Consider the following 15,438-nt stretch of genomic DNA (forward strand, 5'->3'; position numbering starts at 1 on the left):
ATTATTATTTGCCAAATAACTGTATTTTTTGATAATTCTTACATTAAATTGTTTTGGACTTATAAGGCAATTTAGTATTGTTTTTTAAAAAATACTAATGTAATGCACTTTTTTTATTTGAGAGCAGAGAAAAAGAGACAAGGAGTTCCCTTTCTCTGGCTTACCTCCCTAATGCCCACAGTGGCCCCGGCTGGAGCCACAGCCAGCGGCCAGGAACCCAATCCAGGTCTCCCGTGTGAGGGGCAGGAACCCACACACTTGAACCATCGCCACTTCCGCCCAGGATCAGCATTAGCAGGAGCAGAAACTGGGAATTGAACACAGGCACTCTGGCTGATGTGGAAGGTGGGCGTCTTAACCACTAGCCCAGATGGCCATCCCAGGTTTTTTGGTCTTTTTTTTTTTTTTTTTTTTTTTTTAAGATTTATCTATTTATTTGAAAGGCAGAGTTACAGAGATGCAGAGGAAGAGAGAGACATCTTTCATCTGCTGGTTCACTCCCCAGTTGGCCACAATGGCCAAGCTGCACAGATCTGAAGCCAGGAGCCAGGAACTTCTTCTGGGTCTCCCATGTGGGTGCAGGGGCCCAAGGACTTAGGCCATGTTCTACTGCTATTCCAGGCCTTAGCAGAGAGCTGAATTGGAAGTGGAGCAGCTGGGACTCCAACCAGCGCCCATATGGGATGCCGGCACTGCAGGTGGCGGCTTTACCCACTACACCCTGGCACCAGCCGCCTGTTTGTTTTTTGAAAAAGTATTTTACTTTGGGGCAGAGACAATGCTAAATATGTTTAAATTTTTCTTACATTGCATAATGCAGGCTATTATTTATGAATCAAAATGTTAAGTGTTCTGAAAATATACTTAACAATAGGTTTTTTTAAAGAAAGCTTTTATTTAATGAATACAAATTTCATAGATACAACTTTAGGAATATAGTGGTTCTTCCCCCCATACCCACCTTCCCACTCCTACCACCTCCTCTCTCTCCCATTCCATTCTTCATTAAGATTTGTTTTTAATTAACTTTATATACAGAGGACCAACTCTATACTAAGTAAGGATTTCAACAGTTTGCATCTACACACATATACAAAGTATAGAGTACTATTTGAGAACAAGTTTAACAGTTAATTCTCATAGTACAACTCATTAAGGACAGAGGAGTAAATACACAGTGACTCCTGTTGTTGATTTAATAATTATATATGATATATATATGATATCAGTGATCAGCCGAAGCTCTTGACATAAGCTGCCAAGACTGTGGAAGCCTTTTGAGTCCACAAACTGTCAATATTTAGACAGGGCCATTAGCAAAGTGGAAGTTGTCACCTCCCTTCAGAGAAAAGTACATCCTTCTTTGATGGCCCCTTCTTTTCTGCTGGGGTCTCACTCATTTATTTTCATTTGAGAGAGAGAAAGAGAGAGAATCCATTCACTGGGTCATTCCCCAAATGCCCGCAACATCCAGGACTTGGCCAGGTTAAGCCAGGAGCTCAAAACTCAACACAGATCACCCATATGGGTGCTGGGGACCTAAGTACTGGAGCCTTTCTCTGCTGCCTCTAGGTTGCACGTTAGCTAGAATTGGAAGTAGAACTGGACTTGAACCCCAGCACTCCAGTGTGGGAAATGGACATCCCAAGCAGCATCTTAACTGCTGTGCCAGACACCTGCTTCAGCAATAGATATTTTTAAAATGTTTATTTTCTATTACCAAGAATGTAATCAAGTAAATTACTGGTTGTTACTACAGAATTTGACTTTTCTTCTCTAGTTCCATTTGGTATTTGAAATGTCTTTTTATTGTGCAAAGCTCAGATCCTTTCAAAATCTCTCATTTAAAAAAAATACCCTAAAACTTAAAAATGTTCATCCATTGAAAATCTTGTTCTTAACAGTAGTAGGTACATTTATGTGGTGTTTGTGTATAAAGATACGGAAAAAAAAGTCTAGTTTTCTTTCATGCTGTTTATTTCACCTGTTATATTTTAATTGGTTTGTAGACATCAACGAATGCTTGGAGGACAGAAGTGTTTGCCAGGGTGGAGACTGCATTAATACTGAAGGGTCCTATGACTGTACTTGCCCCGAGGGATTCCAGCTAAATGACAACAAAGGCTGTCAAGGTACTTGCCTCTCGCCTCCCTAGCCCTCCACTTCTCCCTCTCTTGGCTCTTCCTGACTGCCCCACAAGTCTTCCTGTATTAATCAAGTATAGTAACTCCATGCCTGTTTTTTCCATTGAAAACACACACACTTATCTTTGTATCCATCTATTGCTGGTACTTGGATATAAATCTTTTTTTCTTGCTGCTCCTCTGCCGTTATGGAACTGTGTAGTGTATCTCAAAGGACAAAAAAATAAAAGGCTGTGGGATTTCTTCTTGCTGCTGAACATGTATGGCATTGTTGTTCTTCATTGCCATAATTTATATCTCCGTTCAGGTGTGCCAAATGGCAGTATTGTTGTAGGATGAAATGGTGTTTGCTCTCTAATATGTGGTACTCAAATAATGTTGTTCCCAGTGTCTATACTACTGCCCATACCTAATTCGTATCTTAAAGATGGAAAAGACACAGGCCTTTTCCTCAAGATCTTTTAAAATTAACTCCCTTAATGATCCCAAGATTAAAATGCCTTGCTGTGTCCCTCATTTAATATCATCTGTTTGTTTGTCATCAGGATGCAATATTGTAAATTTAAATTTTCCAGTGCAGAGATGGAATATGCTTGTATTTAATGTAGTATAAAAGGAACATTTGAGATATAAATTTATTTCAGAATATTTCCATTTGGAGACTTTTACATTTTAACAAAATGAACCTTGATTTATGAGAATATAAAAATGCCAAGAGATGAAAAAAACAAAATAAACAAAACACTTGAATCCTATTTTTATTATCAGCTTTTTGGCTTAAAAACAGTGTTTTTATTTCTAATTCCTCTCTTGTCACAATTTTTTTTAGCCAAATAGCAAAACCAAGTCTTAGTATAAATGCACCAGTATTTCATATTGCAAATTTTATCATTTAACTTCAAGTTAAATCACACAAAACTAATTTGCTCATCTGGTTTATTAATCACCACATATTCATTTCAGTGTCTGTGGTTTGATATCAACTCTCAACTACAAGTGACTGCTCCAAATATATGGAATTTTATTGATTAGCAATCATTGTTGACTTCATTCTCTGTCACATTTATTCCTGTGTTCCAGGATAAATTAATATGCCTTTCTAAAACATGTAAATCCAAAAATATAAGTCCAGATAAAAAAATGTAACTCTAAATAAACAGTTCTTAGGACTGTATGAAGAAGAAAAGTTTATCAGTTCTATTATCTGCCGGCTTCTATCGGAGGTTGCTTATAATGGCCTATGTGCTCACTTGACTTAGGTTTTCCTCTTTGCCCTGTCCCTGGGGCCAGCTTTGTGGTTTTTCACTCTCTCTGAAATCTGCATAGGTGTAGACTTCAGAATTTGTTTGCATGATGAAAATGTAGTTAATGGCATGCTAATATCCATGGGACATATGTGAAATAAGAGTGTGTAACAGACATTCTCTTTAAACCTTACCTACTGTTCTGAGAATAGTTCCATACTCACCAGAGCATTTTCATACTTGGGATTCTCTTCATCCCACAAAACTAATGATGATACACAGACACCATGGAAATTCCTTGTTAATAATCTCTTTAGGAATGTGGCGGGGTACATTTGAGATTCAGAACACACTGCAGTTTCACGTTTTGACTTACACATGCCAAATTGTGAATTTCTGTGGAATCTCGGACCCAAGAAAGAAGCCCAACTTAAATACAGTCTGGCTCTCCGCTCTGAGTTACTAGCAGCATATTTTAGAAATGCCTCAATAAGTACAATCCAAATTGAATGCATATGTTTCTCTAGTTCCAGATATTCATGTTGTTCTTTCTTAGCAGTTTCCTGGAAAAAAGTCTGGGAATTTGTCTTCAGTTCCTGTCATCAGACTTTTTAGACAATTATTTGTTAATCAGTGACTTCTTTTGAAGCAAGAACTGGTGCACATTATTCCCTGTGCAGAGTTGCAAAGCAGGTAGCTTTTGGTGTGCCACGTTGAGGCACAGGATTAAGTAAGGAGATCCTGGGGAACTGCTAGGGCTTGACTGGATGGATATGGATCTTGGGCTTGATCCCCAGGCCAGTGGAACTTTCTTGCCCAGATAGAAATAACTCTGAGCATCAGGTTGCAAGGAAGAGTGAAAGGGAAAAATGAGAGGAAGTCAGGATAGAAAAAGATAACCAATCTAAGGTATTATCAATAGACAGGGAACACAGATATCAGAGATTACATAAAGAAAGTGGATAATTTAATGGAGTAAAATAATATTGAAAAATTAACAACTAGAAAATGATTCACTGCTCTTCCTTGAAATATCTGAAAATTAGTGACAATGGGAAAAGAATGGGAAAATTGTTTAGAAAATATGAGTAATTCCTGCTTGGTTTCTTATTTTTAGTTCAGTGATAGGTCAAAAAGTTTGAATCACATGGCAGACGGAAGAGTAAAGAGCTCAAGAGGAATAGAGAGAGGTAGAAAACTCGTTAGTTGCCAGAATTGCCATTGCACTATGAAATCAGCAGGGTGAAATCAGCCAGGAGATCCTGGCTGCGCAGACAGGGTTGGTGGCTAAGCATCTTGTACGAGACACTGGGAAGCACTCATCATCTACCTTCCCCCCTTTTCCCAGTACGTCTTGCAGTCATTCACGTGGGTTCTTCCTTCCCTATTATGTTGTGAGCTTCATAATGGCAATGTCCCCTATCCTCTTCATTCTGCTTTTAGCAAGAATTAAGAACGCTTTTGGGGGAGAAGTATCACTATGTTCCTAAATCTGTATATATGAAATACATGAAACTTGCATAACCTAAATAAAATTTTTAAAAAGATTAAAAAAGAAATCTTTTGTAATTGACTTAAAGTTGGACTTCTAATAAGACATATTGGGGAGCTCTTCAATAAGATGAAGGAGGGACTAGAGACTTCAGGATGATAGGAAAATGACCTTAGTGGAACTACCACTTGGATGACACTGAGGGCAAGTGATTGGTTTTATGACCCCTTTCAGCTGAGACAACCTTAACCGATTACTTTTCAGCTTGTAGAGAATGACATGAATGAGAAATTTTGTAGTGTACAAACATTCATGACACTATTTTTGCATAGTACTAGAGATTAGGAAAAACAAAATTAAAATATGCAGTTCTCATAGGAGCAGTCAGTGTAAATGAGGGACACAAATGAGTTAAAACAATTAAAAGACAGTGCAAGTGAGCAGTTGCATGTATCAATACCATTGTGAATAGGTGGGACATCCCCCAGGTTCCTTATGTTGTCATCTGGAGCACCATTAGCCAACATAGTTAGAACCGGTTAGAAAGGTTTCACTGAACATTGACTGCTCCATGTGTTTGGTAATGCCTCATGGCCCTGGCCAGGGGGAAGCATAGACACTCAAGTTGGGAACAAGCAGCGTAACATAGTCAACACAAGTTTTCGGCCTGATCTGCTCATGAGTCTTCATACCACTCCTTGACCTTAGTTTTGTGTTATGCAGTACGGTAGGAGCTTTGCCCTGTTTAACTAATTTTATCATCACAAAGCATGCGAATAATAGCTTCTGTGGTCTAAAGTGCCTTCTGTTTCTTTTAATTCATCATCTCCAACAAAATATAGATTGGAGACTTCATTTATGTATTCAACAGACATTTATGAAATTCTATTTATGAGCCAAATACTATACATAAGATGTGTGCAGTTTTGCCCTTAGGAAGTCCACATCCTCAGGATGAATAGGCGAGGACACCAGCTGCTGAAGGCTACAGCAGAGCTGCATGCTTGGTAATGGATGAGGACACAGCATTCTCAATAGGCAGAATAGTCTTCAAAGTTGTTTTTCTGTCTTTCAGCCTCTAATGTGTCTATTAGAGGAGTAGCCTTGGGTTGAACCCATGAAGTTCATATCTTTGTAGGCCAAAAATGCTTGGACATTGGCTGTCTTATGAGTCAACCTGACTAGTTTCTCTCTCATGACAGTTCAGCTTGTCCTGTGGCCTGTACATGGACAAGTGAGAGTTGCACTACAAAGGAAGTATCTGCCGCCCTGTAAAAGATTTTCCTTGCTGTATGTCTGTTATTGTGTAAAGAGGAAGAAGTCTCAGGGGGAGAATTTCAGAGTTCATTTAAATATGTTCAATACCCTTATTTTTAAAAAGTTATGTACGCGTGTCTTTTTTTTTTTAATAAAGTGATTCATAAAGAAACATTAAAAAAATTTCTTTCAACTACTTGACATTGTCTTTTGATTTCCAGATATTAATGAATGTGAACAGCCAGGGCTCTGTGGTTCCCATGGGGAGTGTCTAAACACAGACGGCTCTTTTCATTGTGTCTGCGAACAGGGCTTCTCCATCTCTGCCGACGGCCGCACCTGCGAAGGTAAGGTAAACCCTAAGAAACCATCTATCATGTGATCAAGTAGGGAAGAGAGATTTTTCTACTGAACAGCAAAGACTGACTCTTAGATGCTAGGAGCTACTCACAGTTAGAGGCCACCCACCATGTGTGCATCAAGGTGAATCACTCCTGAAAACTCATGGATGGCTGGGGTTTATGAATCAGATAGTCTATGGTTATGATGGGGAAAACACAGATGATTCCATTGCTGGTTTTGAATGAATGAGTTGGCAACAAGGGACTGAATATTTTAGTTGGTACATGTGGGAGACTTGAAGGAAATGGTCAGTTTCTCTGTTTGAGCCCTACCTGTTTGACTTATGCTTCATGTAGAGCATCTTGATCATTGTATTTATAAAACGTAGCACCTTGCTTGATTTCTCTGTACCATTGTGAGCAGAGGTTTTCTAGAATCATTCCTCTAATATCCTTATCTCTAAGCTAATGTATTTTTTTTTACCCATTGGTGACTGGTAACCTCTATAAGCTTACTGAGTTGGAAGATGTTAAGGTACTCCTATTGGAAGTTTCCTGTTTGTAATTTTTGTAAGTTTGCATGTTTGCAGGGTTAAAGCCCAGGTTATTTTTATGGAGGTTATGTTCCTGTTGACCTAAATAGTCTGATAAATAGAGGAATGATTCATCTGAACCTTCTTAAAAGTAAACAGACTATTCCTAACATTATAATTTCCTTTCTCCTCTTGAGAATATGCATGATTGAAACCCAGCTCCATTTTAAAGTATGTAAAATGTAAAAGTTCCCTTCTGGGCCTGTGCTAGTCCCCACATTCTCTAGTCTAAAAAATAGTGCACCAGGAAGCGTCTGTTGTCCTTGCGAGTACCACACTGGAACCACGCCGAAGACTAGTGACCAGGTTCATCTGCAACTAATTATTACATTGGGAGGAATAGACTGATCTTATAAAAAGCAGGCGATTGTTGAAATTGCTCTCACGCTGAGAAGACAAAACATGGACGCCAGATTTGGCTTCAAGTAAAAGAGATAGCATAGGGTGGAGTTTGAACAAACAGATTGAAGGGTTTGGAAGGGATCAGAAGTTGGGAAGTAGAGGAAAGCATCATAATAATGCGGGCGATGAGAGATTTACAAGGAATCCATGCTTCAGTGGTTCAAGTTTTACATTAAGTTTACTATTTAGAGCTCTCAGACTAGCACATTTGGAAGAGACACTCTGTGAACACATGCATTCTTCTGGAGGGATTACGCCGTTCCCCAGTTCAGGGAGAGGGTGCTAGGACATGTGAGTCACCTCTGCAACAGATCCGCAGAACCCTGGCATTCCAGAGAGATGCACATTTGCTGCTTCTGTTAGCTCTAAACAGCTCTGCACCTTGAGTGGGAAAGATTTTCTTCAGTGAGAAGTGGTCCAAGTTATGACTGCGAATGGTTGTGCTATACAGAACTACAATCAGAAAAACTTAAGTCCACTCAGGTGCTCACTCATCAAAGCTATTGTTCCAGAAGGTTTTACCAAATATGAATATATTTGCGTTTATTGTGACTTTTGTACTTACTAAGTTTTCTTAATTCTGTACCTTTTAAAACACTACTCGCGGGTTATGTAATCACTCCAATTTAATTGCAGCTCTAATCTTGTTGGTCATTTACTTGGAAAATACTTGAATTTTAAAATGTGTTTTTAGGAAAACGTCCTGTGCTTTGTAAATTACTGTGCTCATTGAGCGTACTTTATTTGACACTAGGTGCATGCTTTCATACTTCAGAAACTGGACAGTTTTACAAGTAATAGGTAATTCAGAATGTTATGCTGATAAATGGTAAAATAACTAATAATTGTTAGGCATGTTATTCTCTTTCTAGAATAAGTTCTGCAAAAGATTCATTTTTTATGGACTTAGTCCAATACACTAATTTGGTCCAAATTTTCTTTTGTTGGACTTAGTCTAAAACTTATGGCAATAGTGCTATGTCCCGATTCCACCCCTGGCTGTGGTGTAGGACAAAGCCAGCTCATATGACTGGGATTTAGCAATGGAGTTGATATGCATAGTGTTTGAATTAACACTCAAAAGTGGCTGATGCTCTTACCTCATGCCCGCTCATCAACTTATTTCTGAACTTCTGGTTAAAGCAGCTGAAGCCATGTTGATGCTAGGGTGAGAACAGGGCTAAATGGATCCATCATAGCTGAAGGAAGAAGGGCCCTGCCCTGAGTTCCCACAGCAAGGACAATTGTCAGCATCTGGTTGTAGTTATTGAACCACAATGAAGAGGCAAACTGTGTAAACATGACTTAACTAGCGTGGCAGGTGCTGTTGAAATGTCAGTGGCACCACTGGATTTTCCCTTTCCCTTACTTGTGTATGGTATTCTGGGAGCACACACCTGGGAGATGGAGGAGAAAGTCTTAATTTTTTTACATGGGATAAAGAAGAGTGTTATTTCAGAATTCAGGTGGAGTGGGAGTAGGTGGAGGGTGAGAAGCTATTTATCATTTATTCATTCACTTAGCAAATATTTACTGAGCTAAACAGTATTGGTGACAGGCACTGTGTAGAGGACAAGACACACACAGATCTTATTCACACAGAACCTGCATCCCATAAGGGGAATCGGGGATAAATAAGTAAGTGCAGGTTGAGCATCGCTAATCCAAAACTCCAAAATCTGAAAGGCTCCAAATACCAGACTTCTTGAGTGACAAGATATGCAAGACGTAATTGCCAATGTCAAGAATAAAAAATGGGATGTCACAACAGATCCCATATGATAAGGTTTAACTCTTTTATTAGAACCTGTTAGACTATACACTTAACTTTTCTCAATTTGTATGTCATAAGTCTTGCTAAAAGTCATCATTCTGTGCTTACATTACTGTGACCATATAAATACTATTGAAGTGCAAACAAAATTGTAACATTTTGGGTTTTAGATTTTTGATTGGAGAGTGCTCAAAGCAGTAAAGCCTACACAAATACTAGTAGGTCTTTAAAATTCCAAAATCTTAAAAAGACTCTAGTCTCAGCATTTCAGATGAGGGAAACTTAATCACGGTATTGTAGGATATATTATGTGATTAATTTAAGGAATGCAGTTATAGTTCATAGATACAAATATGTGCCATGTGTGATGTGTGGTGAATCATAAGATACACATGTTATTTTGCTCAATTTCCAGGCTTGGGTGTCAGAAAATTGCAGGGAATAAGGGTGCTTCGGGTTGACTTGCCCCTTTATACGCCCTTCACCTCACTTGTAGTCCATCTCCTACCTCTTCTCACGCCCTAGCCAGGTCCTTTATCTCATACATAAAGTAAAGGATATGTACTTTTTACTTTTTTTGTTGAGCTCATTGTTTTATATCCCATTTTCCCTTGCCATTTATTTCAGAAGTTTCACATTCTTGTGGGTTTTTTATTGTGGAATTTTAGTTTGTGTGAAAAACACTTGTTCCCACATTTATAAGCAGACTGAGAGTTCAGTTTTTTTTTTGAGAGCAACAGAACCTGGGAGATGAATGGGAGATAAATTGGGAAGTATGTGACCTTCCATTTCCAAAGAATCACCACGCCATAGGCAGATGGCTCTTGGTCTCTGACTTTGTGTCGCTTTGTCCCATGCCTCTTTCCATACTGATCCTGATCAGGAGCCACTGTGTCCTCCCAGCTGTGTGACCAGGCTGAGAGCTTGGAGGACACGGGAGAGCTGGGGCCATCACACATCTCTAGACCTCACTGCGCTGGAGCTGGGGCCATCACACATCTCTAGACCTCACTGTGCTGGATATCTTATTCATAGGGCAGAATGGCTGTATTTGTCCTACGGGGACTCAGCAAGGGCCCAGTGTCACAGATGGGGCACCAGTGGTTTATAGAGCCCAGTACCTTTTCCTCCATTGCTGGCCATGCTTGGCTAGTCACATCCCATTAGGGCCTCCAAACCACGGCCAACATCACCGTCTTAGAGAATAATGAACTCTATGCAAAGAAGAGAAGTAGAGCAGAGGAAAGGAGATCTGAGTGCTTGAGCAAGAAGTAGGGAGCCGGTCAGAGGTGGCTTTCTCACCTCTGTTGGTGCGTTTGTAAAAGAAATTAAATGACAAATGTTGTGTCAAAGTGAAAAATGAAGCCCTATTAAGTGCCTCTCAGATTCAGGCTGGTCTTCTACTGGCAAAATGATAAAGACTCATCAGTAAATAGACAGGGGCCATGAGAAGGCAGTGGACAGCCCTTTGCCACTGCTGACATGGATTCTGTTGTACTGAGAAAGGAGTGAAAGGATCAGATAAACTACACCACCCAGAGAGGACCCCAGTGTAAACCGTGGGCTTTGGTTGATAATGATGTGTCAACATGGATCCACTGATTAGAACAAATGTCCCATTCGGGTGTGGGTATTGATAGTAGGTTAGGCTGGGAGTAGGGAGTATATGGGAACTCTGTATAATTTGGCTGTAAATCTAAAACTGTTCTGAAATATCCAATCTATTTAAAAAACATTTCTGGATTACTTAGTTTTCATTGGGAGAAAAAAATGAAAACCTTTCATTTTAATTCTATGTTTCTCCTTCCCTGGATGATGACAATGTTGTGTTTTCTCTTTTCTCAAAATAATACCCTGGACTGAGTATGTGATCAGCAACTGCTGTACCTAGTTTCCAAAACAAATCTAATATTGATCACAAAACTGAAGGACTGTAGGATTGGAGGGGAACTTGGTGTATCATCAAGCCACACTCCTGACCCCTACAGGACTTTTCCCAAAGTATTCAGAGAATTAAGGTCCTGCTGTTAAACAACTAGAAAGCCTCTAATCCTGTAACCTTTTTTAAGGTATTTACTAGAAACCTGTCCTTGCTAACACATTCATTGAAAGGGAAAACATAACAGATGTTACTGCTAATAATGGCCAGACTCTAAGTTTACTGAAAGCACTAATATCAGCACCCCCAAAGAAGGTGCATTCAAACTCTTGGGCTAATTTTGTATTCATTGAGAACCAGAAAACCCCGTAAAGGCAACTTTGCCAAATCAAAGAAATAGCAAATTGGGAGCAAGTGTGGTTTGTTTTCTGACATTTGGGTCCGTTTTCTACGGATAGTGTAGAATGAAAGCATAAAACCATTGTGGACAGCACTCCAAGGCAACCGGTGGCTTTGTGGTATGGAGATAGAACTTTCTATCACCAAAGAGGAAATAGTTTTGAAAATGATTTAGCCCAGTGGGACGCTGAAGTACCCTGACACAATAATATATTACATCTGGCTGCTTGGCCCAAAGATTTTTTTTAGGTTTTTGGTCCTTTAAGGGTCTGAATCTGAAAAGAAAAAAAAAAAAAAAAAAAAAGAAAAGAAAGAAAAAAAAAAAAAACCAAGAATAAGACTTGAGTGTTTCTTGTCTAAAAAAAAAAGGCGGGGGGTAGGATTTAACCACAAGATTCCATTCTCTCCAATGTGTTTTTAAAAAGGAAGGCGGGGTAGGGGGGGGTATCAATGCGACATTCCAGGTGAGGAGAGGAAGTGGCTTCCAGCTCTAAAGGCTACTGTTCACACTCTTCCCGGGAATACACTTCTGCAGAAGGGAGTGAAAATGGCTGTTTAAATCATTAGGGAGAGAGCTGAGGAAATTTTGCTGGAATAAGTTGCTTTTGGACCCAGAATACAGATTTTCCATGCATTGCTTGATTGTCTTCCGTATATCAACATTTGTATAAAGAAATTCATAATAGAAGCAGAAAAATTCAAGTGCACTTCCTAAGCCTTTTTATCATGGCTGACCCTTTAAAACCCCAGAGTTACGGAAAATCATCTGTTCACAGAAGGAGAAGTAAACTCTTGTGTTGCAGCCAGAAGGTGAAGTGTTTGAATAGGCGAGCTGGCCCTGCACACCTTGTGCTGATACCCAGGCACACCCTGGGCCCTGTCTGCCTGCATCTATGTTGGTGAGTCTTTCCATGACATAGACAACTCAAATTTGTACTAGGTCGTGGAAGGCTGTTTTACTTATTTTAATATTTTGTTTAAATACTTTATAGTGTTTCCTATCCATTCCAGAAACAGTTGCTTTTAGACATCTGAGTATTAAGGTGTTGTCTTGGGCTTCCATGTGGGTGCACCAGAGACACTTCCTGTGTCTGATTTTAGGGCTTTTTGGAAGCAATAGTAACACAGTAATCAGTCGTGTTCTCTGAGTTTTTATTATGAGCATTATGCTAAGTGCATTGTACCCATTTTATCATCTAATCTTTACAGTAAACTATGGAGGCTAGGTGTTAACTGGTGTGCTTGGGACTGTAGTTAACGTAAAATGAGGAATTGTATTATACTAGTAAAAAGTGCAGGGGTTGTCACCTCTTACTCCCTGTAGGTCCTTAGACAGGTGCTGCTTCTCCAGAGGGCTGTATTCTCACCACCTTGTCCACTCTCCTGCTAACAAATGAATTCCTTCACTTCCTTTTCCCTCTTTGGCTTTCCTCCCTCCCTCCATCTTTGCCATATTCTATTTCTCTGTCTTATTTATTGTTCATGATCAGACTCTGCTGCTAAACTCTGAGGCCAGTGAAGTAAGGATTGTTTGCTGTGTTGTTCACAGTTCTGGATGTCAGTGGCAGTAATTACTTAGGGCACAATGAATATTTGGTTAATGAATGGAAGGAAGAAGATGTGGTCTGTAGCTCATCCTGAACTATTAGGAAACGTTTTGAGTTTTGAAAAGTTTCATTTATCAGTTGCTTGTAAACTGATGGCCAGTGCTGGTGCCTGTTTGCACTCAAGTGCTGCAGCTGTTATTTCTAGAGGTACACTGTGTATTTCCTGTGGTTTCATAACTGATCTTTCTTGGCCTTCTGTCTGAATATAGAAAATGAAAAATCAGAAGAGTGAAAAAAATGAGAATTTTTTTGGCTGATCATATGTTGCCTCTGGGGCTCGAGTGTCAAAAGGATGAATCTGAGGTTTGATGGGTTTGGCCTGGCCAGGGCTTTCTCCTGGTCCTCACTGGAGCACCTGTGAGAATAAGGAAGCCTGTCGGGGAACAGCAGTGTACAGTGTGGCTGTACATTCAGAACAACACCTTTAGCTTTTCAAAAAATCTCAGGAATAAAAAGATAACACTGTTAAAGCAACGCAGAGACAATTCAAATGTTACAGATAAATATGTTGACAAAGTAATAGTGCATTTTAAAAACTTAAAATTTTACAAAACCACAAAACATATCTTTGCCGAGTATTATCTTTTGTAACTGTGATAAAAGAAATACAGTGGATGTTCAGTATGGTTTCCCATTGGTATCTAAAGAACTTTTTCTGAAAGGAATGGTTTTATTTTTAATGTGCTGAGACACTTTGCTTTTTGTGGTAGTCCATTATAATAATAAATTATGATTCTTTTCCCACAGGAGTAAAAAAAGTAGACTTTTTAGATTTTCTTGTTAACTTTTTAAAAATGGTTCTTGACTGTATTTGAATCCTTCCTAAAGCCTCTCCCAGTGTTACCGTCAGCCCACGGGGGGAAGATGTGGCGAGAAGGTATCTTTACACTCTCAACGCGCTCTGATTCCCTTCTCTCTAAGGCAGCAGGTGGCTTGCTGTGTATACAGGTTTTGTTCTTGCGAGAAGAAAATGAAAATGCTTTTTGTTTCATCCCACGTGTTTTAATCTAATTCAGCATTTTCCCCCTAAGTGTCCCACATACTCAGGTTTGAATCTCAGCCGACAGTAGCAAAGTTGTATTGTCATGAGCAAGCGTCTGACACCTACAGTGGCTTCTGCACACAGCAGCCCTCAGCTGTCCTGTTCTCTCTTCTCTGACTGGGGAGATAAGTGCCAGGCTGGCCTGCATGCTTTGGAACTGTTTAATGCTGCAAATGCCCTTTCCAGATACAAAAACTGAGCTCTGGGAGCTCCCTCTAGAGGAAAACTATTTGGCGTAGCTACTGCCACTGTTCCGGTCACTCGCTGAGTGAGCTCCTCTTCAATACAGTGTGAAATGCCAAAGCCACGTGCTCAGTAGGGATTTTTCTTTCGATGCGGTGAATCTAAAATGACTTCATTCCTGAGGATTTTGACTCTTGACACTGCTTTGGATGATGGAGAATCTTGTGCACATTTACTCCATTTTTTTGTCTTTACAAGCATGTTAGAAACGAGAACGAGAACTAAAATTTAAATATTTGAAAATTAACATTTGTAAATATCTAAATACATAAAAATAATAGAAAGTCTTAGGGTTCTTCTAGGTGTTCAAAAAAAAACTACAAAGTGTTGAAAACTCATTAATTTTATGTTTTGGTGTTATGTAAAAGAACATCCACTAATTGCATACATCTTTAAACATACGAAGAGGCATAGGATTGTAGAGTAGGGAAAAGAACTGGGCTGGAGGCCCCTATCCAGGTTCCGATGGACCCGAGGGAAGGAGAAGAGCTAGCAAAGGTCCTGGGGAACTGGACTGGTCTCCACCTACTATCTGATCATGATGGCTTTGCGTAAAATCTGATGTACCTTTTGAACATTAAATGTCTAATGTCCCTTTTATATTACCTGTTTAAATATTCGTAATTCCAGAGTCCTATATCCTAGGATATTAAGATTTCAGTCTGGGCCGATGCCGTGGCTTAACAGGCTAATCCTCCGCCTTGCAGCGCCGGCTAGTCCCGGTCGGGGCGCCAGATTCTATCCCGGTTGCCCCTCTTCCCAGGCCAGCTCTCTGCTATGGCCCTGGGAAGGCAGTGGAGGATGGCCCAAGTGCTTGGGCCCTGTACCCGCATGGGAGACCAGGAAGAAGCTCCTGGCTCCTGGCTTCAGATCAATGTTGTGCACCAGCCGCAGCACACCAGCCGCAACAGCTATTGGGGGGTGAACCAGCAGGAAAAGGAAGACCTCTCTCTCTCTCTCTCTCTACCTTTCTCTCTCTCTCTCTCTCTCTCACTGTCCACTCTGCCTGTCAAAAAAAAAA

At 39.9% G+C, this 15,438-nt stretch overlaps 1 protein-coding gene across 3 annotated transcripts in view; it reads left to right on the forward strand.

Annotated features, from left to right (window-relative positions):
* Positions 1–15,438, forward strand: part of LTBP1 (latent transforming growth factor beta binding protein 1) — a 445,454-nt gene that overhangs the window by 356,678 nt on the left and 73,338 nt on the right. For all 3 annotated transcript variants that reach the window (XM_062209234.1, XM_062209235.1, XM_062209236.1), the window contains 2 exons: positions 2,010–2,132; positions 6,359–6,484. In XM_062209234.1, coding sequence (XP_062065218.1) covers positions 2,010–2,132; positions 6,359–6,484 — 249 coding nt within the window. The remainder of the gene's footprint in view (positions 1–2,009; positions 2,133–6,358; positions 6,485–15,438) is intronic.

The sequence above is a fragment of the Lepus europaeus genome, chromosome 13 (genome assembly GCF_033115175.1).
Source record: "Lepus europaeus isolate LE1 chromosome 13, mLepTim1.pri, whole genome shotgun sequence".
Taxonomy (NCBI): domain Eukaryota; kingdom Metazoa; phylum Chordata; class Mammalia; order Lagomorpha; family Leporidae; genus Lepus; species Lepus europaeus.